This window comes from Nomascus leucogenys, chromosome 8 (genome assembly GCF_006542625.1).
Source record: "Nomascus leucogenys isolate Asia chromosome 8, Asia_NLE_v1, whole genome shotgun sequence".
Lineage (NCBI taxonomy): Eukaryota > Metazoa > Chordata > Mammalia > Primates > Hylobatidae > Nomascus > Nomascus leucogenys.
In genome coordinates this window covers 81360648-81388048 of record NC_044388.1, presented here as the reverse complement: position 1 = coordinate 81388048, position 27401 = coordinate 81360648, and the positions used below count along the sequence as shown (strand labels likewise).

The 27401-nt window shown below is 52.9% G+C and overlaps 1 protein-coding gene across 3 annotated transcripts; it reads right to left on the bottom strand.

Moving 5' to 3' along the window:
* Window positions 1-4027: 4027 nt before the first annotated feature.
* AQP7 (aquaporin 7) lies at window positions 4028-21995 on the bottom strand. Of its 3 annotated transcripts, XM_003263419.4 has the most exons (8): window positions 21691-21838; window positions 20548-20598; window positions 14221-14338; window positions 6045-6168; window positions 5478-5615; window positions 5151-5269; window positions 4723-4940; window positions 4028-4364 (listed from the first exon to the last, which is right to left on the bottom strand). In XM_003263419.4, exons 2-8 carry the CDS (start codon window positions 20571-20573, stop codon window positions 4079-4081), a joined length of 1029 nt encoding a protein of 342 aa, XP_003263467.1. In that variant the 5' UTR covers window positions 20574-20598; window positions 21691-21838; the 3' UTR covers window positions 4028-4078. The 3 variants fall into 3 exon arrangements, with proteins under 3 accessions (XP_003263467.1, XP_030673441.1, XP_030673442.1); XM_030817581.1 differs by having other exon boundaries at window positions 4028-4940; window positions 14221-14655; window positions 21691-21995; XM_030817582.1 differs by lacking the exon at window positions 14221-14338 and having other exon boundaries at window positions 4028-4305; window positions 21691-21995.
* Between the last annotated feature and the right edge of the window lie 5406 nt (window positions 21996-27401).

Here is a 27401-nt window from a genome sequence, read left to right as displayed (position 1 = left end):
TCCCTCACTCCTTCAGGTCTTTACTCAAAGTCACCTTCTCAGTGAGGCCATCTGCTCTTCACACCTCCCCACACTTTCTAGACACTGTGCCTACTTTTTCTCCATAGCATCTATAACACGCCATATATTTTACATAGAACGCTAGCTCCATGAGGACAAGGACTTTTATCTTCCTTATGCCTGTGTCCTCAATGCTGGAATGGTGCCTGGCACGTTGGGGGCTCTCACCTGATATCTGCCAAGAGAATGGAAAGGATTGCTCTGCGACTGGTCAGGGCTCATCTGAGCCTGACTTTGGGACCAGAAACTGCAAGGTGTTAGGGGCAACGGGCCTAGTGCAAGCCTGTGGCAAAGCAGTGGACAGCAGGTGGGGGCTCTGTATGAACCCATGGCTGTCCTGCCTCCAGGGCCCCTCCCAGGGACAGGAGGATGCCAGAGGGCTGAAGTGCTCAGGGAGGGACAGAGGAGGGTAGGAACCAGAACCCTGGGCCCCGTATATGCCTCTCTAAGCTGTAACCGAGGCCTTGGGACCATGCTGCTCTGGAATGCCAATAATGAAAAAGGCTCACAGGGCCACTGAGGGTGAGAGAGGGAAAGGGCCTTGTAGAGGGTTACCGAAGAAGGCTACTGTACAGCTGGGGACTTCCAGCTGTGGGCCCTTCCCTGGGCACTCCCAGCCCTGGTTCCCCTGGCTCGGCTCCTCCCACCGTGGGACGTCAGATACAGTCGTCCTCCCTGGATTCCCTGTGTTCTCACCAGGCTCCCACCTGTTACCCTCCCCTCCCCTTGGTGCCCCCCCTCCCCACTCCACCATCCTCACACTACAGCTATTCCTTCTTTGTGTTTTTAAATGTATCTACGTACTGGCCAGGCGGGGCAGCTCACGCCTGTAATCCTAACAATTTAAGAGGCGGAAGCGGGTGGATCACCTGAGGTCAAGAGTTTGAGACCAGCCTGGCCAACATGGCGAAACCCGGTCTCTACTAAAAATACAAAAATTAGCCAGGCATGGTGGTGCAGCCTGTAATCCCAGCTACTTGAAAGGCTGAGGAAGGAGAATTGCTTGAACCCGGGAGGCAGAGGTTTCAGTGAGCCAAGATCACACCATTGGCACTCCAGCCTGCATGACAGGAGGGAGACTCCATCTAAAAAAATATATATATATATGTGTGTGTATATATATATATACATATACACATATATATATCATACAAACAATATGTATCACATTTATATGTCATCAAGCACAATCATATAATAAATCCACAAATGTCCAACCCCAAAACTAGAAAATTATTAATAGCTTGTACTACTCCTGTGTTCCTCCCCATCTGCCTGTAGGAATTATTTCTTTTTCTAAAATAGTTTTCTTACATACATATATATAGCAAAGAATGTATTTTTGCTTATTTTTCAGCTACAAGACTGGTGTCACACTGTATATAGTCTACTGTATTACTTTTTTTTTTTTTTTTTTTTTGAGACAGAGTCTCACTGTCACCCCAGGCTGGAGTGCAGTGGCACAATCTCCATTCGCTGCAACCTCCACCTCCCGGGTTCAAGGGATTCTCTCCTGCCTCAGCCTTTTGAGTAGCTGGGATTACAGGTGCCCAACTACAACAGGCTTTTTTTTTGGAGACTGAGTCGCTCTGTTGCCAGGCTGGAGTGCAGTGATGCGATCTTGGCTCACTGCAACCTCCGCCTCCCAGGTTCAAGCAGTTCTCCCGCCTCGGCCTCCTGAGTAGCTGAGACTACAGGTGTGTGCCACAACACCCAGCTAATTTTTGTATTTTTAGTAGAGACAGGGTTTCACCATGTTGGCCAGGATGGTCTCGATCTCCTGACCTCGTGATCCATCCACATTGGCCTCCCAAAGTGCTGGGATTACAGGCATGAACCACCACGCCCAGCTACTGTATTACTTTTTATGCCTCCAGAATTTTTCTGTGTTGTTGCAGGTGTCTGTTGTGCCTTAATTTTTGCTATTGTAGAGGATTCTATTATGTGCAATTGCACAGCAGTGTATGTATCTGTTCCCCTGTGGATAGACATTTGGGTTGTGTCCAGTGTCTCTTGACCACCTACCTTGTGCCGTGCCCCTGACCCTCCTGTCATTACTCCACACTCTAGCTACATCCACAAAGCCATGACTTCACGAAACCCTGTCTTCCACTTCTGAGCTCCAGACCATATAAAAGGCATAACTGTGTTTATTGAGCACTTACTCTGAGCCAGAAACGATTCTCAACATTTTAAATGTGGTAGCACATTTAATATTCACAGCAACACAAATGGGAGGTAATATTCTTATCGTCATTTTACAAATGAGAGGACCAAGGCCCAGAAGGGTTGAATATCTTGCTCAAGATCAGATACCCTTTGCCACCCCCCATTCCGAGTCCCATAGGCAACTCAGACTCAGCACGTCCATGATGTAACTTGTCATCTTCCTCTCCAAACCATTTCCTCACTTGTGCCCTACTCTCAGTGGGGACATCTCCAATCCCCAGGCCCAAGCTGGAAACTGAAAGCCATTTCTGACTCCTCCCTCTCCCTCACCCACTCCATCCAAATGGAGCCCAAGTCCTGTACATTGTACTTCTCGAGTATTGATCAGTCCCGGCTCTCGTCTCCATGACCACGGTGCTGACCCATTATTAGGTGCCCGGCTGCTGCTCCTGGGTCATCACTTCCCAGCACTCTCTTCACAGGCCCATCTCCACCATTTCCAGCATCCTACACACTGCGGCTCAGGTGTGCTTTCGAAACCTCACCTCACCGTGTCCCCACCTCCAGAACGAAGCCCAGCCTCCTCTGCCCATCCCCTCAAACTGTAAAGTGCAGCTCCCAGCCCCAAAAAGGACACCCCCCACCACCATACCCTGCTCTGTCTCCTCCTCTGGGAAGCCTCCTGGCCTTGGCCCAGAGGCTGGATGTGAGCTCCCCCACCCGGAGCCCCACAGCCTCCAGGCCTCCCACTCTGCACTCACCTTCTTCCTTATAATTACCTGTCCCCCATTAAACTGCCACCCTCAAAGGCAGACCCCAGCGCATCCACTGCACATCCCCAGTGTCCAGGCAGGGCCTGCACACAGTAGGTGCACAATAATTGTTGAAAGGCAAAATGCATGAGCAATGACAGAAACCATGGGTGATGCTGCCTTCTGAGCCCCAGGCAACGGAGAGATTCCTGCCTGGCCCCAGGGTCAGCGGATCCTGGCCCCCCACCCCACCCAACCTCTGCACTTGCTTCCCTGGAGCCCTGGAGCCCTAGGAGGCCTCTTCCTGTGTCTTCATGTGTTCAAAGGATTTCCCTCTTTGCCTCTTCCTTTCCTACTCCTTCATGTGGGAGCACTCTGGCACCAGGAAGAAGAAAGAGGAGCCCAACCCTTACCAGCCTTCAATCTATAACAAGCATTCTCAAGGGAATTAAAACTGATTCTTAAAAGGGGAGGTGAAAAAAAAAATCTTACTCTTTTTTATGTATAAAGCACAGAACATATACAGAACATAAACAGATATATAGTATATCTGTGGTATTAAAATTTCATGTGATTAAGAAAAAAAATCTAGAAGAATACTAGGGAGGGCACTAATGAAAAAAAGGCTAAAAATTCTGATCTACATTCTTGGGCCTTGCCTTGTCTGGTCCAAGAACTGGCCAGAACTCGGGGAAGGGAAGAACCAGGGGAGAGTCTAGAGTCCAATCTCAGGATCCCCTCAAAGTATTTCCAAAGCCGGCCCCCCACCAGTCAGCTACGGTCCGTTCCCCAAAACCGCCCTTCCTTCCCCCGTGCCTGAAAATCCCTCATTCTGTTTCTGTCATTCTTTCATCTAACCCTGTTCCTACTGAGGGCACAGGTCAGCTCTTCCCCATTCTCCCCCAGGGGCACCCCAGTTCCCAGGGCATGAAAGACTTGAGGCGCCTCACCTCTACACCTTGGGCTAAGACATAGCCCTAGAGCTCCGGGAAGAACCCAGGAGGGAAGCCCAACCACAGGAGGCCCCCAGGAAGTGGGGGTACTGCTGTGGGACAAGCCTTGCTTTATTGGGGAAGGGATGGGATCACAAATAATCTCTAGGGGTGCTCTAGGGCCATGGATTCATGTAAGGGTGGGGCAGGGTGGACTGAAGATCTGTTGGCAGGGCTCACGGAGACAAGGGTGAGGGGAGAGATCGTGGGTTCATGAGATCCCGTCTTGCGCAATACGGTTATCCCGTGGTCTTCATACGCCACAGAGTCCTCCAGTTTCAGGGGCTCCCGTGGGATGGTGGAGCCAATGAAGACCAGGTAGATGATGCCACCTAGATAGGCACCCAGAAGTGGTGCCACCACTGGCACCCACCACCAGTTCTCCCCATCGCTGCAGGCAAGAGGCAGAGGCCTGCTGAGGGGGCTGATGCCCAGGACAGCACTCTCATCCACCTCGGGCCAAGACAGGTTGAGCAGAGGAGTCATCCCCAGGCTACCCCAGGAAACACCCCTAACCTGGGGCCCTGGTCAGCCTCAGCCCGATTCAGGGACAGGGTTGACACTCAGTGCAGGTGCAGGATCTGTATCTGTACTGGCCTGTGGAAATGTTGGGACTCACTCCTGCTCCCCAGGCCACCTGGGGGCTCTGCAGGACCCTCCTGTGCTGCCCCTCACATCACCCCCCACCCCTCAACACACAGGGGACCCACAGAAAAACTCAAAGGAACGGGCCTGGGCAGGGGCAGTACCTGAAGACCTGTTTGCCCCAACCAGCAATGAAGGTAAAGATGCGGGGGGGCAGGTCCCGGGACGGGTTGATGGCATATCCTGTGTTCATGCCGAGGGACACCCCGATGATGACCACGAGGATGCCTATCACCAGCGCCTGTGTTCCTGGCAGTGCTGGGTTGTTCTCCTGGTCCGTGATGGCGAAGAGACACAGCTGGAGCATCCCGGTCAGCCACGCCTGAGGAGCAGATGCTGTGGCAGCTCACCTGGGCCCCTCCCCAAGCCACAGGACCTCGGCAGTGCCCCAGATCCAAGCCCACCAGCAGAGACACGTCTCGGTACAGTCTCCATCCAGAGTTCTTGTCCTATCTATCCGGAGGGACTCCCTGCTGGCTCCGTCCTGAGGGGTGGAGGGCAGGGGGAGGGGTACTCATCCTGGACCACTGACCTCATTCAGGAAGCCCCGCCACAATGTCATGTGATCAGGAAGGTAGGTGGCAAAAATGCCAGCTGTAGCGACGGGACCGGTCACCATCAGCTGTCCACCCGAAAAGTGGAGAATGGCCGCTGAGGAGACACAGACTGTCATGCGAACCTGCCCCCAACTAAGCCCCACCGGGGTCCCAGAAATGAGGTTATAGGTTAGAGGGTGGGGGAGCTCCAAGGCTTTTTTCTCCCAGCTATTTTTTACAAATCAGGACACTGAGGTCCAATCTGCCCATATTTCATAGGAGGCGGCTGAGGCCAGAGGCAGACACCCGGGCAGGACACTCACTGTAGAAGAGACTGTAAATGGTGGCAGCTGCCAGGAAGGAGCCCAGGAACTGCCCCAGCACATAGACCGGAAACTTCCTCCAGGGCACGCGGCCCAGTGCACAGTTAGCGAAGGTCACAGCTGCGTTCATGTGGGCTCCTGTGGGCAGCAGGCAAGTGTGTCAGGGAGTGAGAGCAAAACAAACAACAGTGACAAACGGTATGAGAACAACGATGGCTAGTGTGTATAACAGCATGCTCCGTGACAGAGCTCTCTCCTGGAGCCCTCACAACCACCCCGTGAGGCAGGGGCCACCATCTTCGTTTCACTCTTAAGGAAACTGAGGAACACAGAAGGCGATGGCTTGCCTAAGATGACCCAGCCAGTGAAAATGGTAGGTCAGGGGGGCCCAGGAAGAATTTGGGGCAGACACGTCATAGGCGCGGGGTTCAGAGGAGACTTCCTCCCCCCCAGTGGTCAGGCTGAGGCACTGGCTGTGCTGGCAAAGGAGCTGGATGAGGCGGGCAGGAAAGAGCCTGTTGGGGACACCTGGTCTTGCCCGGTCCGGCAGGGCCTGGGCTCACTCACCAGAGATGCGGCCTGCCACGTGCACTCCCATGGTGACTCCGAAGCCAAAACCCAAGTTGACACCAAGGTAGCTCCCGTATTTTTTATTTAGAACCATATGGGCCACGGAACCAAGGCCGAATACCTACAAGGGAGGGCCTCTAAGGGGGCTGCCTGCCTAGAAGCCCCAACCTCAGAGGAGGGCTCAGAGCTCAGTGCTAGCTCCTCACCCCCATGCCCTGGGCCTCCCTGGCATTGCCTCGAAGACCCTCTGCCACGCCCTCTTCCCTCCTCACTGCCTCCTCTCCTTGCCTCTGCTGAGGCCTCTCAGACCTGAGCCACTGAGAGCCGGGTGGAGCGGCAGAGTTAGAAGCTCTTATGACAAACATCCAAGCATCTCAGCCCCAAGCCCACCTGAAGTTTGGGGGTGAGGCAGGGCTGCGAGGAGGGGATGGCTGGCATACATTGCACCCCCTCAGAGTCCCTCACACTTCAGGCTGGCCTGAAAGAAGTTTCTTCAAGGGACCTCCAAATCCATCCATGCCTGACTGCCAGGAACCCCTCCCTGCACACATACACACACGCGCGCGCACACACACACACGCTCCACCGCAACCCCCACAATGCTGGAACAGTGGGGCCCTAACTGTCTTGCCCTCAGCTTCATTTCCACTGACCTCAGGCAGCATTCCCAAGCTGCTGCTTCTTGCCCATCCCTCATGGCTCCTCAGATAATGCCACCTTCACAGAGGAAGGGGCCTACCTTCAGGCCCATTAGCCTCAGTCTAGAGCCACTGTTCCCTTCAGCCCTGGCTCCTGTGCTATCCTCTCCCTCTGATGGAAGCAGAGGCTTCCATCTCCCCTGTACCTCCCATCCTCCCATTGATCGGCTCCCACACACTGGAGTCTCATCCTTCCCAGCAAACTGTCCCACCCCTGCCCAGCGTCCTTCTCCAGCTGTGGGTTCCTGGTTGCCCCCTCCCTGTTTCAGTCAGGCTGCAGGAGAGAACACGCTGGCCAGCTGCTTCACCCCTTCCCTCACACCCCATCCTCAATCTGGCTTCCACTTCCACATGTCACAGACACCAAAGCTCTCTCCAAGGGCTCCAGCAACCTCCTGATTTTCCAAAGGTCTTTTCAGGCATGGTTTTACCACGTAGACGGTTTCAGCTATGCCTGTAAAATTCCCATCATCTCCATGGGGGAGCCAGATCCCTATTTGCAAATCCCCACTGGAACTCTCCTGGTGTTCCACGGGCATCTCAGGCTCTGTTGAAGGTTCGCCATCTCACAGCACACCTGCTCCTCACTCTATGTTCCCCATCCCCGTTGGCCGAGCCAGAAACTCAGATGTTGCAAATGAGAGCTTCCTCGCCATCCTCCCCAACACCCAATCAGCTCTGCTTACATTCTCCCCAAACCTCACCCAGCCTCCTCCTTGCAGCCAGAGTGATCTTCCTAACAAAAACCCCATCGCGTCTTCCCCGGACTCACTCACTGGCTCCCCTCCACTTCTAGGATAAAGTCCAAACTCAGTAGGCCACCATTTAAGACCCTGCATAATTTCATTCTTTCTGCCTGTTTCATATCTGTCCCAATACTCTTTGTATTCAGCAATAGTATTACTACTAAATAATAATAACCATTTATTGAGCACTGCCTACATGCCAGCGAGTTATACTGATCACCTCCTTTAACCCTTACACCAATCTTACGAGTTAAGCACTATTTCTCCCCCACTTGACAAATGGGTAATCTGAAGCTTAGAGAACGTGAATGGCTTGTCCAAGGTCACACAGCCTGTACATGGTAAGCCAGGATTAAATCCAGGCAGTTACCTGTGCCAGATGGCCTCAAACCAAACAACTGCACTGCTCCATGCATGCCTTGCTTTCTTGTGCCTCTGTTTTATTTGTTTGTTTGATGTTTGAGACAGGGTTTCACTCTATCACCCAGGCTGGAGTGCAGTGCCATGATCAAGACTCATTGCAGCCTCCATCTCCTGGGCTCGAGTGATCCTCCCACCTCAGCCTCCCAAGTAGTTGGGACTATGGGCATGTGCCTCGGCACCCAGCCAATTTTTTTTTTTTTTTGAGACAGAGTCTTACTCTGTTGCCCAAGCTGGAGTGCAATGGTGCGATCTCGGCTCACTGCAACCTCCAACTCCCAGGTTCAAGTGATTCTCCTGCCTTAGCCTCCCGAGTAGTTGAGATTATAGGTGCACACCACCATGCCCAACTACTTTTTTGTATTTTTAGTAGAGACAGCGTTTCACAATGTTGGCCAGACTGGTCTCAAACACCTGACCTCAGATGATCCGCCTGCCTTGGCCTCCCAAAGTGCTGGGATTACAGGCATGAGCCACTGCACCCTGTCCCAGCTAATTTTTTCAATTTATTTTGTGTAGAGATGAGATTTCACTATGTTGCCCAGGCTGGTCTCGAGCTCCTGGCCTTAAGCAATCCTCTCACCTCAGCCTCCCAGAGTGCTGTGATTACAGGTGTGAGCCACCATGCCTGGCCAGAATATCCTAATAATTTTACATTGACTGCATCTTGAAATAGGATTTTGGATATATGGGTTAATTATTAAAATTAGTTTCACCTGTTGCTTTTTACCTTTTTAATGTGGATACTAGAAAATTTTAAATTATACAGATGGCTTGCATTTTATTTCCCCTGGAGAACTCTGTTCTAGAGTTGATAAAAGAGAAAACCTGGAGAATTGTAGACATGAGGGCTGAAGTCAAAGCCATCAGAGGAGAAGGCCCCAGGAGAGGGTACGGTGTAAGAAGGCAGACCAGGCCGGGTGCGGTGGCTCATGCCTGTAATCCCAGCACTTTAGGAGGCCAAGGTGGATGGATCACTTTAGGTCAGGAGTTCAAGACCAGCATGACAAAACCCCATCTCTACTAATAATACAAAGATTAGCCAGGCGCGGTGGCGCTTGCCTGTAATCCCAGCTACTCAGGAAGCTGAGGCAGGAGAATTGCTTGAACCCAGGAGGCGGAGCTTGCAGTGAGCCAAGATCGCGCCAATGCACTCCAGCCTGGGCGACAGAGCAAGACTCTGTCTCAAAAAAAAAAAAAAAAGAAAGAAAAGAAAAAAAAAGAGTTGAAAGGCACCAGTGTAGACTCCTCTTCGAGAACTCGCCTGAGGAGCGGGGGAGAGAGAACATGATCCGCGAAGGGGCCGACACGGTGAAGGGAGGGGTGTTTCATTTTGTGTTGTTTTCAGTGGAGAAACTTCAGTATGTTTATAGGCTGAGAGAGGGACGGGCTGAAGATAAAGGACAGAGAAAAAGGACAGAGTAAAGTACCTGAATAGGCTGGACAGCTGGATTGCTGCAGAAGTGGAGGGGTCCTCCAGGAAGGAGAGGACCCTGCCCCAGCCAAGGGGTGATATGTGGATACACGGGTGGTTAATGGGTCTGGTGGTGAGAGGGACAAGAGGGTGAGCTGAACACAGGAAGTGTTGATTATTTTACCTGTCAAGCAGCAGATCAAGCCATTTGCTGATTTAAAAAAAAAAAAAAGAGTACAGAGCAGCTTTGGGGAAGTCTGAGAAACTGTGAAATAGCCCAGATATGGTGGGGGAGAGGCAGCTGAGCAGGGCCCACTGGGTCCCTCAGAAGCCCCAGGACAGAAGCAGGGGAGCCCAGAGCTGGGCTGGCTTCGGATCCAGGATAAGATACAGCAGGAGAGGACAGGAACAGATGGGGGTGCAGGGGGGAGTGAGGCCAGGACAGGTTGACAGGCTGGCAGGGTCAAGAGGTAGAGGGACTGGAGCAGGCATGGAGGGTCTGAAAACAGAGGGGCCCCCATGGCCTTTCCCCCATTCCAATACCATGTGCTAAAAATACTGGATAAGCATAGGCCGGGCATGGTGGCTCACGCCTGTAATCCCAGTACCTTGGGAGGCCGAGGCAGGCCGATCATGAGGTCAGGAGTTCGAGACCTGCCTGGCCAACATGGTGAAACCCCATCTCTACTAAAGATACAAAAAATTAGCCAGGTGTGGTGGCACATGCCTGTAATCCCAGCTACTCGGGAGGCTGAGGCAGGAGAATCACTTGAACCTGGGAGGCAGAGCAGTGAGCTGAGATCACACCACTGCACTCCAGCCTAGGCAACAGGGTGAGACTCTGTCTCAAAATAAATAAATAAATAAAATAAAATACTGGGTGAGTGAATGAACCCCACATGATTCCCTGTGTCAGGGTTGCCAACTGGCAACTCATGCACCTAATTCATCCAGCGCACAGGTTTTGTTTAGATAACTTGGTTTTGAAGAACAGAAGTTTCTATCTCTCTTGAAAAATGAGCAGTTCAGGCAACACTGGCCTGCATTCCACCCTCCATGGCAACAGTCAGCTGGAGTGGTGGCAGCTACAGCCTTGCACAGATTGGCACTCTGCAGCCAGCCAAAGTCCCCACCGCCCTGAGTTGCCGCTCTCTTGGCCCCTGTAGCATGTGATCTACAACCCTTGCCCCGTGTCTCACGTGTGTGGCTGGTTTTCCGGGGCCGGTTGGCTCCAGCCCCTCCTCTCCCTGATCAGTGAATGTGGCTCAGCCCATCCAACTCTCCCCCACAGCCAGGAGGCCAGCTCCAAGGGCAACACCCCTGGAAGCTGCAACATGGATCAGTCCACTTCCCTCGTCCTGGCTGCAATAAATGGGGCCGAGGTCACACTAGCTTTTTTGGCAAAACCTTCACCCTGGTGACTCACTGAGATTCCTATATATATATTTTAAAAAAAAGCCCTCACTTCTTGGCACAGCCTGGCAACTAAAAATAACAACAACACAATGTCCGATATAGGCTTACACCTCACAAAGTTCTTTTACAAGTGCTACTGTCTTCAATCCTCACAGCAAATCTGCACAGCAAGAATTTTTCTCCCACTCTATAAATGGGGAAACTGAGGCCGAGAGAGGCACCTTGAACTACCTGAAAGTGAGGACCTTACCCTGGCTGGGGGAGCATTAACAAGCCAGAGCCTTTAAAAGCTGGCAGTATTTAAGCTAACGGACAGAGCATAGAGGTTAAGGGTCAAGACTGTGATATTGGGCCGGGCACAGTGACTCATGCCTGTAATCTCAGCACTTTGGGAGGCCAAGGTGGGAGGATCACTTGAAGTCAGGAGTTCAAGACCAGCCTTGACAACATGGTGAAACCTCGTCTCTCCTAAAAATACAAAAATTGGCTGGGCATGGTGGCATGCACGTGTAATTCCAGCTACTCTGGAGGCTGAAGCACAAGAATCGCTTGAACCCAGGAGGTGGAGGTTGCAGTGAGCCGAGATCGCGCCACTGCGACAAAGCAAGACTGAATCTCAAAAAAAAAGACTGTGATATTAGACTGCACTGGATTTAATCCTGACTTAAAGTGTGACCTTGGGCAAAAGGCTTAGTCTCAAGGAGACTCAGTTTTCCCATCTGTGAAACTGGGATAATAATAGTACCTACTTCACAGGGCTATTGCGAGGATTTGGGAAGATGCTGCACGTAAGGAGCTTGGCATCACAGAGCCCGGGATGCATTAGGTGCTCAATGAAAATCTCAATGAAAGGAAGAGAAACACAGATGTGGGCAGGTATCAAGCATGTGGGCGGTGCCTATTTCCCTAACAGCTCTCAGAGGACGCACCCTCCTGCCTCTGAGGTTCCAAGGGTTAACAGCCCTCATGGGGCTGGAATGTCTTGTGATAAGTGAATTACTTTGCCCTGGATTAAGAAGGGACAGGATCCAACTGCTGTCCTCACAGCTCAGGAGCCAAAGCAGGTGGGGAGGTAAAAGAGGAGCAGGGGAGGGCCAGAGGCAGAGAGGAGAGAGCAGCTAGAGCACCCCTCTCCTCTCTGTCCTAATAACAAGGGACCAATACATGGGTATTGTCCTAATAACAAGGGACCAATACATGGGTACCACATGTATACTGGGTGCTGAGACTTGGCCTTCTTGGCCTTCTTCACACAAGTCCTCCAGCTTGATGTTAGTGGTCCTGTTAACCAATAAGGAAGCTAAAGTTGTGGGCCGGGCGAGGTTACTCACGTCAGCAATCCCAGCACTTTGGGAGGCTGAGGCAGGCAGGTCACCTGAATTCGGGAGTTCGAGACCAGCCTGGCCAACATGGTGAAACCCCATCTCTACTAAAAATACAAAAATTAGTTGAGCACAGTGGGACACGCCTGTAGTCCCAGCTACTCAGGAGGCCGAGGCAAGAGAGTCACTTGAATATGGGAGGTGGAGGCTGCAGTGAGCTGAGATCGCACCACTGCACTCCGTCCTAGGAGACAGAGTGAGACTGTCTCAAAAACAAGAAAGCTACGTTTGTGAACAGTTAAGATACTTGTGGATAGTCGCTCAGCTAGAAGATAACAGAGCTAGGATTCAAACATAGCTCCAAAGCCCACGAAGGCCTAATTCTACACAATATAAGTGAGAAGTCAGGCTTTAAGCCAGGGAGAGACCTGCCCAAGGCCAACTGGTCACTCAGTGGCAGGGTCAGCTAAGAACCCTGGTGTTCCGATTTCCTCTCTCCCTTGAGCTCCATGGGCCCCACCACACACACAAACAGCCTTTCTCACCCCACCTTCCTCTAGCATGCACCTGGCTGCCTTTGCCTCCCTTCCCAGAGGCTGCTCCTTCTTTTTCTAGACCCTGGACCCTGCATAAGATGCAATAAACATGGCTACAGTCATGTGAAGGGCAGAGGCTCACTGGGGTAAGTGGCAGGACTGAAGCAGGTGGAGAGGGAGCAACCTCACATCCCGCCTGCAGTCTGGATTCTGTCCCAATCACACACTAAAGAAGAGCCCTTGTCAAGGCTACCAGCAACCTCCACGCTGCCAAACCCTAAGGCCTCTTGCCAGTGCTCACCTCGCGTGGCCCATCTGCCACTACCCACGCTGCCGACGGCTTCTTCCTGGTGGAACCACTGCCCCCCTCTGTCACGCAGTCTGCTCTGGTTCTCCTCCCACCTCTCTGACCGTTCCTTCTCAGGCTCCTTTGCGTGCACCTCTTCATTCCTCAGGGCTCTGTCCTCAAACCATCCTTTTCTCTTTCTGTACACTCTCTCTGGACAGTATTGACAACCACCACCTGTGTTGTGATGAACTTCAACTTTTTCCTTCCAGACCAAGCCTCTCCTGAGCTCCAGCCCCTTGCCTGTGTTTAACTATCTCCTGGATTTCCCCACAGGCATCTCGCCTCTCACTCTGTGCTGGGCCCCGTGCTCCAGAACAGCTCGTCAACGCTTTGCCCACATCTTCTGCTAGCAGAGTCTCGCCAGTTCCATCTTCCACAGCCCTCTCAAACATGTGCTTTCTTCTCCAACCCCAGACCCTCTCTCTGTCCCAGATCAAAAACAGCCTCTGTCCCTTCTCCATCACCCTCTCTCTGTCCCAGATCAAAAACAGCCTCTTAACTGGTTCCCTCTTGCCAGCCTTGCCTGTCCTGCTTATGCTCCACACTGCACCCAAAATTACCTTTGAAATCCAAATCTGATCATGTCACTCCCCTGTTTGCCGCCTTCAACATCGCCCATTGCCCTCTGGATTCGTTATCATAGCCTGATCATCAAGCTTCTCTTCAATCTCTCTCTCTCTTTTTTTTTTCTTTTCTTTTTTTTTTTTTTTTTGAGACAGAGTTTCGCTCCTGTCACCCAGGCTGGAGTGCAGTGGTGTGATCTCAGCTCACTGCAACCTCCACCTCCTGGGTTCAAGTGATTCTCCTGCCTCAGCCTCCTGAATAACTGAGATTACAGGCGTCCGCCACCATGCCCAGCTAATTTTTGTATTTTTAGTAGAGACGGGGTTTCACCATGTTGGCCAGGCTGGTTTCAAACTCCTGACCTCAGGTGATCCACCTGCCTAAGCCTCCCAAAGTGCTGGAATTGCAGGCATGAGCCACCTCACCTGGGCCTCTTCAATCTCTTTACCCTGGGTTTCCCTTCTCCCCATTCCCAGCCGTGCCCCGGATACCCCAGTGCATGATTTCCTTTGACCCCCACTTATTATGAGCCCTTTCTGTCCAAAAAGATTTGAGAAAGGCCCCCCTCCTTACTTTCGTCTGCTTCTTCCCCAGGCTCCCAGCTCAGAGGCAAGGAATGGACAATATGACGCATGGGGTCAGCATGGGGAGGGGGCCATGGACAGCCCTGGCAGAGCCCCACCCACTTCGTGCTGCCCACCCACTCACCATCATGACATATGTGCTCATGAACTCGGCCAGGAACTCTCGCACCATCTTCCTCTGCAGTATTTCCTGGATCTTTGCTATCACGGACCAGGAGACCATTTTGGAGCCACGGGTGGACCTGAGACAGTGGCCCGAGCCCATGGACAGAAAGGAGACTCAAGTCTGCCTGCTGCCCATCGGCTCTTCAACTCGCAGCTGAGTTAATAGGTAACCCAGCAGCCTCGCCACACACACCTCCTCTTGCCTAGGGCAGCTGGGACAGCTGGAATAGAAGACACTTGAGAGCCATGGGGACATGGAGAGGAACTGGGGTAGATGGTCAGGCCATGCCCCTTCTAGTTGGGACTGGACCAGTAAAAATGGCACACCAATGAGGCCACTTTGCAGACGGGCAGGTGGGGAGCTGAAAGTGCAATCCATGATGCCAACAAGCCTCTGGGAAAAAGCAGGGTAGGAGAGAGCAGGCTGGAAAGTGGAGCTCAGTTGTCTATGTCTGTCCATCTGTCTGTCTGCCTATCTGCTAGAGCCAGAACTTTGGGGTCACAGGCCAGGGCCTGGCAACAGTGAGGCGCTCTACAAACAGCATGAGGGTGACAAAGTCTGCTGCCGAGCTCTATAAACAGCATGAGCGCTGAAACATGCGCCAGGTTCTGTCAGAAATGAAGGGGTCCGCAAAATGCACCAGGCTGTGCAACCAGGTCAGTGCAAACAGAGGTTTGTGGGAGAGTGAGTGAATGAGTAAATGATCAAGAGAGAGGGAGGGAGAAAAGGAAGGACTGGATCTACTTCCTGGTGTATCTTCAGTGCCTAGCACAATGCCAGGCACATAGTAGATGTGCAATAAATATTTGTTGAATGAGTGAAAACTGGGGAATCTGCCTTACTCTTAACTAGATCCTCAGAGCTTCCCAAAGTGCCTGGCACTTGATTTATATTTAGTTAAGTGCACAGTTAGATGGAAAGGTAGATGAAACAGGTGAGCAACAGGTCCCAAATCTGCATATAGGGAGAGGTATAGGACTGGAGTTTGGGGAAGGTGGTGAGGTGGGTCTGGAGGAAAAAGAGGAAGAAGAGGGGCTGGGCCCGGTGGCTCATGCCTATAATCCCAGCACTTTGGGAGGCCAAGGTGGGCAGATCACCTAAGGTCGGGAGTTCAAGACCAGCCTGACCAACATAGAGAAACCCCATCTCTACTAAAAAATACAAAATTAGCCAGGCATGGTGGCGCATGCCTGTAATCCCAGCCACTTCAGAGGCTGAGGCAGGAGAATCGCTTGAACATGGGAGATGGAGGTTGCGGTGAGCCGAGATCTTGCCACTGTACTCCAGCCTGGGCAACAAGACTGAGACTCCATCTCAAAAAAAAAAAAAAGAGGAAGAAGAGGGATACAGATACCTCTAAGTGTGGCCTTAGTGCTTGTTTACACTAGTCACTCTGCTATCTCACTGTGTGCATGCCCGGAAGCTGACACCAGCCCCTCAACTCCTCTGGCCAGCCCATCCTTGCACATCACGTACTACCTTAGCTGCAGGCCTTTGCACATGCCAGTCCTATGCCCAGAATGGTCCCCTGCCTCCCCGGAGGCTCCTTTACCTACCAGCCTTCTTTTCTTGACCTAAATTTCCCTTTCTCTGGGAGAGCCTCCTACCCTCTCCTCTAGGCCATTCACTTCTTCCACATGCCCCACGGTGCCCACTCTTTCAGCTGGGGCAATGTTCATCACACTGCATAGTAATCGCTCAGTTAAGCCAAGCACATGGCTGATGCCTATAATCCCAGCACTTGCCCAGGCGAGCTGATTGCTTGAGCCCAGGAGTTCAAGACCAGCCTGGGCAGTATGACAAAAGCTCATCTCTACAAAAAAAAAATACAAAAATTAGTCAGGTGTGGTGGTGCATGCCTGTGGTCCCAGCTAATGGGGAGGCTGAGGTGAGAGGATTGCTTGAGCCCAGAAGGCAGAGGTTGCAGTGAGCTGAGATCACACCACTGCACTCCAGCGTGGGTGACAGAGCAACACCCTGTCTCAAAAAAAAAAAAAAAAAAAGCTTGATTAATAATTAATTAACGGTTTTTCTTCCTAAGGGCTGGGATCATACCAGTTTCCTTCGCTGCAGTATCTGAACATAGTAGGCATAGTAGATTCAATAAATCTTTGGTTCGTTGGCTGGTTGTTGCCTGCTGTGTGCTGATGAGAAAGGAGCCAGGCTTCCAGGATTCCCTTGGTGTTCTTGGCTTCCTGCTCTGTCTACCTCTCCCCTGCCTCTATGGTACCTTCCCAGGACTGTCTTTGGGCTGCTGCTTGCATTGGTAGCGTCTCTTCTTCAGGGCTGAGGAGGCTGGTCATGGGATAATGAGACCCGTATACGATGCTGCATGGGAGCTGGAGTTGGATGGGGGCCAGTGGTTTATCCGCGCAACTCTGCATCCCCCTGCATCTACTCATCCCTGGTTTTGTTTCTCTGGGGTAAGGAATAGAGCAAGGACTGGGATGGGTGAGCTATGAACAGAGGGTGTCAGCTGAAAAGTGGAAGATGTTTTATTCCATGCCTGGACATCTCTCATTCCCTCTGCTCACTTTTTGCTGCTGTGAGGCCAGGGGAATTTAGGAGCCCTGAGGAATGCTGCTGCTCTCCCTAGCAGGGTGAGGTGACCCCCCCACTGGCCCCCATCCAACCCCAGCTCCCATGCTGGAGGTAACCACAGAAGAGGAGAGAGAAGTGGACAGAGCAGAAAGCCAAGAACACCAAGAGAATCCTGGAAGCTGGCTCCTTCCTCATCACCACGTAGCAGGCAAGACACAGTAAGCAACAGATAACCACCAACCAGCCAATGAACTCAAGATTTCTTGAATCTACTATGCCTAGAATGTTCAGGCACTGCAGTAAAGGACACTGGTACGATCCAGCCCGTGGGAAGAAAAGCAATAAATTGAGCAATTACTATGCAGTGTGATGAGCACTGCCCCAGCTGAAAGAGTGGGTACCATGGGACATGTGGACGAAGTGAATGGCCTAGAGGAGGGGGTAGGAGGCTCTCCCAGAGAAAGGGAAATTTAGGTCAAGAAAAGAAGGCTGGCGGGTAAAGGAGCCTCCAGGGAGGCAGGGATCATTCTGGGCATAGGACTGGCACGTGCAAAGGCCTGCAGCTAAGGCAGTATCCAATGTGCAGGAATGGGCTGGCCACGGAGGAGTGGAGGTGGCATGAGATGGGCAGAGAGGGGCTAGGGCCAGGTGGCAGAAGGCCTCATGGCCCACATTAGGGAGTCTGAACTCTACCAGAGGGCCGTGGGCCAAGTGGAGGATTTCAGCAGGAGAGCTGCCTCCCCTGTGGAGGCCAGGATGGAGGAAGTGGAGTGGAGGCAGGGTGAGCATCAGCTTCTCCACAGATGAGTGGAGAAGTGGTGGCAGGCTGAGCCACAGAGATGGCAGTGCCAATGGCCACAAGAGCACAGTCAAGCTGACAGGCTTAGTGTGCGGTTAGAGAGGGAAGGGAGCGGGACAGCTCAGCGATGCCCTCAGGTCCTGGCTAGGGCAGCAGAATGACTAGTGTGGGGCGCAGCAGAGAAGCTGCGGGAGAACAGACAAGGAGGCCCTTTCTGGGCATGTTGAGTGTGAGGAGCCCGCTAGACACCTGGGTGGGATGGCCAGTGAGGAGGCAGCTGGTCATGTGGTCTCACTTACAGACACATTTGGAGGTCAGCAAATCACAGATGGTCATCTGAGCCATGGGCATAAATGAGAGAGCTCAAGGAGAGGGTACAGACTAAGAAGAGGGGCCCAAGAAAGCCAGCCTACAAAGCAAGAAACTGACAGCCAACCAGATCCCCTAAGTAATCTGCTAACCAAGGAACTAAATAGCTAACAACTCACTAACGCTTGTTTCTTTACTTTTTCTTTTTCTTTTTTTTTTTGAGACCGGGTCTCACTCTGTCACCCAGGCTGGAGTGCGGTGGCACAGTCACAGCTCACTGACTGCAGCCTAGACTTCCCAGGGTTCAAGCGATCCTCCCACCTCAGCCTCCCAAGTAGCTGGGACTACACGAGCACGCCACCATGCCCGGCTATTTTTTTCTATTTTTTGTAGAGATGGGGTTTTGCCATGTTGCCCGAGATGGTCCCAAACTCCTGGACTCAAGCAATCCTCCCACCTCAGCCTCCCAAGGTGCTGGGATTTCAGGCATGAGCCACCACGCCCGGTGGCTTACTAACCCTTTGACTAACCTATCAAAAACCAACTAACTGATTCTTCTGTTAACCAGCTATTAACTCATTTAATTATCTGATCAACCAATCAACCATAAACTATCCAACTAACCGCAAGCCAACAATTCAACCTGCTAACCAACATTTCTTCATTCAACAAACATTTGTTGGCCAGGCATGGTGGCTCATGCCTGTAATCTCAACACTTTAGGAGGCCGAGGCAGGTGGATCACTTGAGGTCAGGAGTTCAAGACCAGTCTGGCCAACATGGCAAAACCCCGTTTCCACTAAAAATGAAAAAAAATTAGCTGGGCGTGGTGGCAGGTGCTTGTAATCCCAGCGGGGGGGGGTGGGGGTGGGGGGCTGAGACATGAGAATCTCTTGAACCCAAGAAGCAGAAGTTGCAGTGAGCCGAGATCATGCCACTGCACTCCAGCATGGGCAACAAAGCAAGACTCTGTCTCAAAAAAAAAAAAAATTTTTTTGTTGAGCACCTACTTATGAGTCAAGCACCAGGGATACAAAGTCAAAACCCACTCTCCACCCTTGGGTCACTCTGTTTAATGGAAGAGATGGGTAATGGCAACACCACCAGAGAGAAGCAGCCTGGGACTGGGAGAGCTCAGGGGAGGCATGGGAGGTGAGGCCTGAAGGGAGTTTTGAAGAATGGGCGGGTGGTGGCCTGACATGGCCATGGGGGAGTAGGGTGGTAGTAGAAAGAATGGTGGAAGCTGTGCACATTCTAGATATTTTAGGAGATTGGTGACTGGATGTGAGACATGGGGGAGAGGGAAGTATCAAGGACATGACCTTGACTTCTGGCTTGAGCAACTGAGGAGAAGGGGACCCCTGACTGAGCCAAGAGCACAGGAGGAGTGGACTTGCAGGGGGCAGGGGAGGCTGTTTCCATCTAGGAGCTGAGTTGCCTGTGAGACACCAGTGGGTCTCTAGAAACAGGATCTAAAGCCCTGGAGAGAGACGTAGGCTAGAGGCAATGATGTCAACAGAGGGGCACTATTCATTCTCTCCGTCCAAGTGTGCAACAGGCAAATATCCCTGCTTGTGTGGAGCTGACAGCAATGAAATGTAGTAAGCAAGTACATTTGTATAAGAGAAGGTACCAGCTCCTGTGGAAAAAAAACAGAGCAAGGAAAGGAGAATTGGGAGTGCAGGGGCTGGAGATGGGGTGTGATTTCAAATAGGGCAGCCAGAGTAATCCTTGTTGAGAAGGTGGCATTGGAGCAAAGCCATGAAGGAGATGAGAGTGGGCTGTATGTTAACTGCAGGAAGCCTCTCAGGTGGAGGGAATAGTCACCAGAGGACTCTCAGCATGTTTGAAGAAAGCAAAGAAAGTCAGTGTGAGGCCAGGTGCAGTGGCTCATGCCTGTAATCCCAACCTTTTGGGAGGACAAGGCGGGTGGATCACCTGAGGTCAGGAGTTCAAGAACAGCCTGGCGAACATGGCGAAACCCCATTTCTACTAAAAATACAAAAAAAAAATAGTAATAATTAGCTGGGCGTGGTCGTGGTAGTGTGTGCCTGTAATCCTGTAATCCCAGCTACTCAGGAGGCTGAGGCAAGCGAATTGCTTGAACCCGGGAGGCAGAGGTTGCAGTGAGCCAAGATCGTGCCATTGCACTCCAGCCTGGGCGACAGAGCTGGATTCCATCTAAAAAAAAAAAAAAAAAAAAAAAAAACCAGAAAAGAAACTCCGTGTGGCTAGAGGAGGGAGAGCAGGGGGCGGGAGTGGGGAGGCCAGAAAGCTAACAAGGACTACATAGGCAGGGCCTTGGCCATTGCAAGGACTGGCTCTTGTTCACCCCAAAGACAGCTGAGCCTGAGAGGGTGAGAGGTGCTGAGTGCAGTTGAGCTGAAGGCCACCTGCATGCCTTGACCCTCATCCAAGTATTTCTGAGCCTCCCCTCACCCCAGGACCCAGCCCAGGCAACAGGTGGAAGATGCTCTTCTTCTGGGACCTCAGAGGCGCGTGGGTGGGTGGGGAGGAGGAGGTCGGGGGGCGACAGCTGCCCCAAGGGAGAGGCTGAGGATGGAGCAGGGAGGGCACTGAAGTGGGCTGGGTGGAGGACAGGGGGCTGGGGGGTGAGAAGAGGGTGGGGTACTTACCGCCTGTGCCTGGATGCTTGAACCATGTTTTGTCTTTCAGATTTGTAGATGCTGAGGAGCCAAAGAGAGGTCACTAGGGCTGGAGGACACAGAACTTGGCCCCACACTTCCATCAGACCTTGGTCCCCAGGGGAGAAGCCCTGGGGCAGCTCCTGCTAGTGCCACTCCCTTAACCCAGCCAAGCAACAGGGAGGGAGGAGCGGTACTCAGCCAATGAGGCGACGCCCTGGAGCCCCACCCCACCCATGCTGGCCCCAGGACCCCAACCCCAGGCCAGACCCTCCAGTGCTCCTCCTGACCTTCCCTGTCTGCAGCCCGGCTTTGGACTGTGGAGATACCCTCAGCCTCTACTCAGTGGTTCCAGCCTCATATTTGCGTGCTATACCTTTAACCTCAAGCCCTCTTGCTGCTAACTTAAACTGTGACTGTCCAGGACCCGCACACACACATACATGCACGCACACACACACACACACACACACACAGAAGAACACACAGGATGAGGCCCTGAAAACTCGTTTCACCCGTGTACCTCGCCCAAAAATTCCCCTTTGTACTCCTATCTTTATCTCTAACTGACAGCATGAAGGTAGCCCGAAGTCCCCTCACCCTGTCTGTCCTCCTGATTCTCTAGCCCAGTTCCCTGTAGCTCCAGCACAGACTCTTATCTCCAGCCCTGACTGCTGAAACCCTCCAGCCCCAGCTCCAGCCCCTCAGGAGGGACTCCGTGGGAGGAACGACTCCAGCAAGCCGGCAGCTGACCCGTCTCTGGCCTGCACACCTCCCGCTGTGGTCCACTGCCGGTGGGGTGGTCTTCAGCTCTCTCCTCGTCCCACCCCCATGGTCTGCTGACAGCCTAGCCCAGAGCATCCCTGCCATCTCTGCTCTACCGCTGGTCCTCCCAACAACCAATTTACAGGTAAGGAAACTGAGGCCCAGAGAGAGGGTGTATGTGCCTGTGTCACACAGCAACACAGGGCTGCACCATAACAAGAAAACCAGGACTTCCACTCCCAGCCGGGGCTCCTTCCCCAAACTATCCCTCAGTTACCTCCTCCCTGTATGGTACCCAGGGAATGGCCCTTCCAGATCTGGGCACTGAGGAGGCCGCCCCATCCCCACCCTGCCTGGAGCCCCACTCACTTTGCTGAAATGTCTTGTGATTTTCAGCCTCTGCCTTGGGGGCTTCTCAGTTAAAGTGCATCTTGATCTTGTTCCTCCGTGACTGTCCCTGGCTCAGCTTCCACCCCCAGCTGGAGCTAAGCTATCCCTGTGTCCCCAGTCCAGAGCCTGCCTCTCAGCCCTCCCAGGGCAGCCTCGAGCGCTGCTCTTGCTTCTCCAGGGGAGAGGTCAGTAAGGTTTGGCTGGTGCAGCTTGAGCCAAGTCCAGATGCACTGCCCAAAATAACATCCCTCGTCCGGCCAGCAGTGCCATGGAGACCGAGTTCTGAAGCAGGCCTTTGTGAGGTCAGAGGTGGAGCTCTGGGTGGGCACTCTGGGCCTCACAGTCCCAGAGGAAAGGCCTGTCCTTCAAGCCAATGTGCAACCTGACTCTGGGGCCAGCGCCTGAGGAAGCCCTCCCTGAGCCCCACCCCTGGGGAAGGTTGCAGAGGCCTCTGAGCCCCCAGCGTTGGGGAGAGCTGTGCAGAATACAACTGGAGGTGGAAGTGTTGGAGATTAACAGCTAGGTGGAGGGGACAGGGGGAGGCCCTGGGTCAGTCCTCAGGGAAGCCCCATTCTGAAGGGGGAAAGGGAAACTCAGGACCAGTCCTCAGGGCCCCCAGTCTGAGAGGAAGGAGGACACATAAGCCATATTTGCAGAGAAACACCAGCCTGTGAGAGGAGGTAGAAGCCCAGGCCTGGCCCTCTGAGGGCCCCTAGTCTGAGGAGCAGTCCACCTGTCCTTGGGAAAACACCTCTCTTAGGAAAGGCCAGCAAGGCCCCCGTAAAGGAGCCAGAGCTGGATCGGGGCATGGGGCTTGGGGCTCAGTGGCGTGGGAATTCTGGGACTGAGGTGCAGTCAGGAGAGACCCTGGGGGCCAGCGGCAGTCCAAGAGGACTTTTGGAGCCAGGGCCTGACTGGGTCTCAAACAATGGGGCAGGCAGTTTGGGGTTTCAGCAGGTGGCCCAGTACTGAGACACAAGGGAGGTGTTTCTGGTCTGCAGACACTGAGGACACTTGCTACGTGGCGTGGTGGACAGCGGGTAAGTCCTGGGAACTTCTGGCACCAGGCTCCATGGATGGGAAGGGGCATAGGATTCAGTTGTCCAAAGCTCTGGTGTGGGAATGGAACTGTCCTGTAGAGGGTGCCAAAGACCAGGTCTGGAACCTGCATAGCCCCAGTCCCCATACCCCCCAACACCCCCTCCCACCCCTTCCAGCTTTTTCTGCAGATCTTTCTGTAGGGGTGAGGCAGAGAGAGGAAAGAGTTGGCCGCAGTCCCAGAGCTTCCTAGTCAGAAGCCGTCTGTAAGGCACTAATTTCCCTCTGCAGATTCTTTTTTTTTTTTTTTTTTTGGGACGGAGTCCCGCTCCGCCCAGGCTGGAGTGCAGTGGCACAATCTTGTCTCACCACAATTTCTGCCTCCCAGTTCAAGTGATTCTCCTGCCTCAGCCTCCCAAGTAGCTGGGATTACAGGCATGCACCACCAAGCCCAGCTAGTTTTTTTGGATTTTTAGTAAAGACGGGGTGTCACCATGTTGGTCAGGCTGGTCTCGAACTCCTGACCTCAGGTAATCCACCCGCCTTGGCCTCCCAAGGTGCTGGGATTATAGGTGTGAGCCACCACACCCAGCCTCCCTCTGCAGATTCTACGTGGGCTCGAGACTCAGCCTCTCTTCCTCAGGAAGGGAGGGGTACACGCCTGCAAATGGGAGAGCCCTGCCTTTATTCCTTTCCCATGTGTGCTCCCAGGGCCGGGATGAGGTCATGTTAGAAGTGGATCTGGGGTCTTGGATGAGGTCAGCACTTGGGCAGAGTTGAATTGAGCTGGTGTCAGGTTCGTGAGGGAGGGAATTGAGATCCATGCCGGGGTCAGAGATTAGGCTCTAAGCTGATTTACAGGGCTTGACCCTGGGGACTGAGAGGTGGAAAAGGGACAGTCCCATTGTGTCCGGAATTCGTGGGTTCTTGGTCTCACTGACTTCAAGAATGAAGCCGCGGACCCTCGCGGTGAGTGTTACAGCTCTTAAGGTGGCGCATCTGGAGTTTGTTCCTTCTGATGTTTGGATGTGTTCAGAGTTTCTTCCTTCTGGTGGGTTCGTGGTCTCGCTGGCTCAGGAGTGAAGCTGCAGACCTTCGCGGTGAGTGTTACAGCTCTTAAGGTGGCGTGTCTGGAGTTGTTCGTTCCTCCCAGTGGGCTTGTGGTCTTGCTGGCTTCACTGCCAGGAGTGAAGCTGCAGACCTTCGCAGTGAGTGTTACAGCTCATAAAAGCAGCATGGACCCAACGAGTGAGCGGTAGCAAGATTTATTGCAAAGAGCAAAAGAACAAAGCTACCACAGCATAGAAGGGGACCCAAACAGGTTGCCGCTGCTGGCTTGGGCAGCCTGCTTTTATTCTCTTATCTGGCCCCACCCACGTCCTGCTGATTGGTAGAGCCGAGTGGTCTGTTCTGACAGGGTGCTGATTGGTGTGTTTACCATCCCTGAGCTAGACATAAAAGTTCTCCTGTCCCCATCAGATCAGTTAGATACAGAGTATTGACACAAAGGTTCTCCAAGGCCCCACCAGAGCAGCTAGATACAGTGTCGATTGGTGCACTCACAAACCCTGAGCTAGACACAGGGTGCTGATTGGTGTATTTACAATCCCTGAGCTAGACATAAAGGTTCTCCAAGGCCCCACCAGAGCAGCTAGATACAGAGTGTCGATTGGTGCATTTACAGACCCTGAGCTAGACACAGGGTGCTGATTGGTGTATTTACAATCCCCTAGCTAGACATAAAGGTTCTCCACATCTCCACCAGACTCAGAAGCCCAGCTGGCTTCACCCAGTGGATCCTGCACCCAGGCTGCAGGTAGAGCTGACCTGCCAGTCCCGCGCCGCGCGCTTGCACTCCTCAGCCCTTGGGTGGTCGATGGGACTGGCCGCCGTAGAGCAGGAGGCGGCGCTCTTTGGGGAGGCTCGGGCCGCACAGGAGCCCGTGGAGGGGGTGGGAGGCTCAGGCATGGCGGGCTGCAGGTCCCGAGCCCTGCCTCGCGGGAAGGCAGCCAAGGTCCAGTGAGAAATCGAGCGCAGCGCCGGTGGGTCGGCACTGCTGGGGGACCCAGCACACCCTCCGCAGTCGCAGGCCTGGGTGCTAAGCCCCTCATTGCCCGGGGCCGGCAGGGCAGGCCGGCTGCTCTGAGTGAGGGGCCCGCCAAGGCCACGCCCACCCGGAACTCCAGCCTGCCCGCAAGCGGCAGCGCCGCGCGCAGCCCCGGTTCCCGCTCGCGCCTCTCCCTCCACACTCCCTGCAAGCTGAGGGAGCCGGCTTCCGCCTTGGCCAGCCCAGAAAGGGGCTCCCACAGTGCAGCGGTGGGCTGAAGGGCTACTCAAGTGCCACCAAAGTGGGAGCCCAGGCAGAGGAGGTGCCGAGAGCGAGTGAGGGCTGTGAGGACTGCCAGCACACTGTCACCTCTCACCATCTGGTAAGCAGCAGGTGACTTAGGACACACCAGATAAGCTGGAAGGAATACAGACGGGGCTAGCCCAAGCTCGAGGGGGACAAGGGTCTTCCGGAAGAGGTGAGTTTTCCAAAACGAGCAGGGGGAGGAAGGGCACCATGGCATTTGAAGCTTGATGGGATTGTGAGAAAACCTGGGAACTGTGAGTGACTTGCAGAGGGCTGCGGAAGTGGGCAGGGATAGACCATGAAGCGCTTTGTCGGCCAGGCCCAGGAGTTCAGACTTTAACCCGAGGGCCTGAGGAGCCTGCGAAGGGTTCTAAGCAAAGAGAAAAGCAACAGGGTCAACCTGAGGTCCCTGAGGCCCCAGGGCATCCAGCAGGCAGAGGCGCAGTTGGGCCTAGGCTGGGGAGAGGGGTCTAGCTGGAGAAAGAGAAGAGGAGATATCAGCCCCTGGGCATTCACTAGAGTCGCTGGGGCTGCCAAAGAAACACAGGGAATGAGGCAAGGGCCAGGGCCAGGATTCTGGGGAACAAGGATGACGAAGAAGGAGTGGGTGGGGAAGGAGCTTGGAACCCAGACATGGGGCTGCCCAGAGGCTGACGGGAGCCAGTAGGGGGCTGTTGCCCCAGAGTTGGGTGCTGGGAGGGGCTGGCCAGGCAGGTGTTTGCAGAGAGCTGCCTGGATGAGCTGGTGGGGATAGAGGGTGGCAACAGTGCTGAAGAAGCAGAGACTGAGGAGGCAGAAAGTTCAACTGCAGAGAGAAGAGAGGCCCCTTTAGGGCCACCAAGGTGGGAGTTTGGGTCAGAGCTATGAAGCATGTTAGTCTGCACAGAGCCTGCGGGTTTGGGTCAGAGCTGTGAAGCATGTTAGTCTGCACAGAGCCTGTGGGGGTGTCTCTGGGTCTCTGAGCCAGTGGAGATAGTTGGAGGGCAGAGAGGGGACAGCCGGGGTCCTTTCTTCATAGGATGGGCTTGAGTAGAGTTACCAGATAAAATATAAGATGCCCAGTTAAATTTGAATTTCAAAGAAACAATATTTGACACAACCTTAAACCTGGTATACCTTTAGTCTAAACTCAGGCCCTCTTGATGCTTAAACTGTGACTGTCCAGGACACACACACACACACACACACACACACACGGTTTTATTTTTAGCAAATAAAAATATAGCCGGGCGCATTGGCTCACTCCTGTAATCCCAACACTTTGGGAGGCTGAGGTTGGTGGATCACCTGAGATCAGGAGTTCAAGACCAGCCTGGCCAACATGGTGAAACCCCATCTCTACTAAGAATACAAAAATTAGCCAGGTATGGTGGCAGGTGCCTGTAATCCCAGCTACTCAGGAGGCTGAGACAGGAGAATTACTTGAACCCAGGAGGCAGAGGTTGCAATGAGCTGAGATGGTGCCACTGCACTCCAGCCTGGGTGACAGAGTGAGACTCTGTCTCAAAATAAATAAATATATAAAAATAAAATAAAATAGTTTTTTATTTTATTTTATCTTTTGAGACGGAGTTTCGCTGTTGTCACCCAGGCTGGAGTGCAGTGGTGCAATCTTGGCTCACTGCCACCTCCACCTCCCGGATTCAAGTGATTCTCTTGGCTCAGCCTCCTGAGTAGTTGGGACTACAGGCATGAGCCACTACACCCAGCCAATTTTTGTATTTTTAGTAGAGATGGGGTTTCACCATGTTGGCCAGGCTGGTCTCGAACTTCTGATCTCAGGTGGTCCACCCCCCTCAGCCTCCCAGAGTGCTGGGATTACAGGCGTGAGCCACTGCGCTCCGTCTAAAATACTTTTTCATTCAAACATTTGTTAAGAATGTCTTTCTATGGCAGTAGTTCCACGTCCACCTCATGCCTGTTGTACAGCATTCCACCTGATGGAGATTACATAATAAGGAATCCTTCTATTGATGAGCGTTTAGATTGTCTCCAATTTTAAACGGACCCAACTCTTCTCTATTATGAACAGCACGGGATAAACACAATTGGCTGAAACTCAATTAAGGATGAAAATGCAAATCGAAATTTTAAAATATCAGAATGAAGAAACAAAAATGACTAAAGATGCTAAAAACTGTCCCTAAATGTCCCCCAGAGTGTTGACAAACCAAAAAAAACTAAACATTTTGATTATTTGTTTCAATCAACATGCCATTGGATTAACTTATCACAAAAACTGCTTTTCATCACGTTATTTTACACTTGTGGTTTTTCCGACTCTTTCGAGCCACGGAAT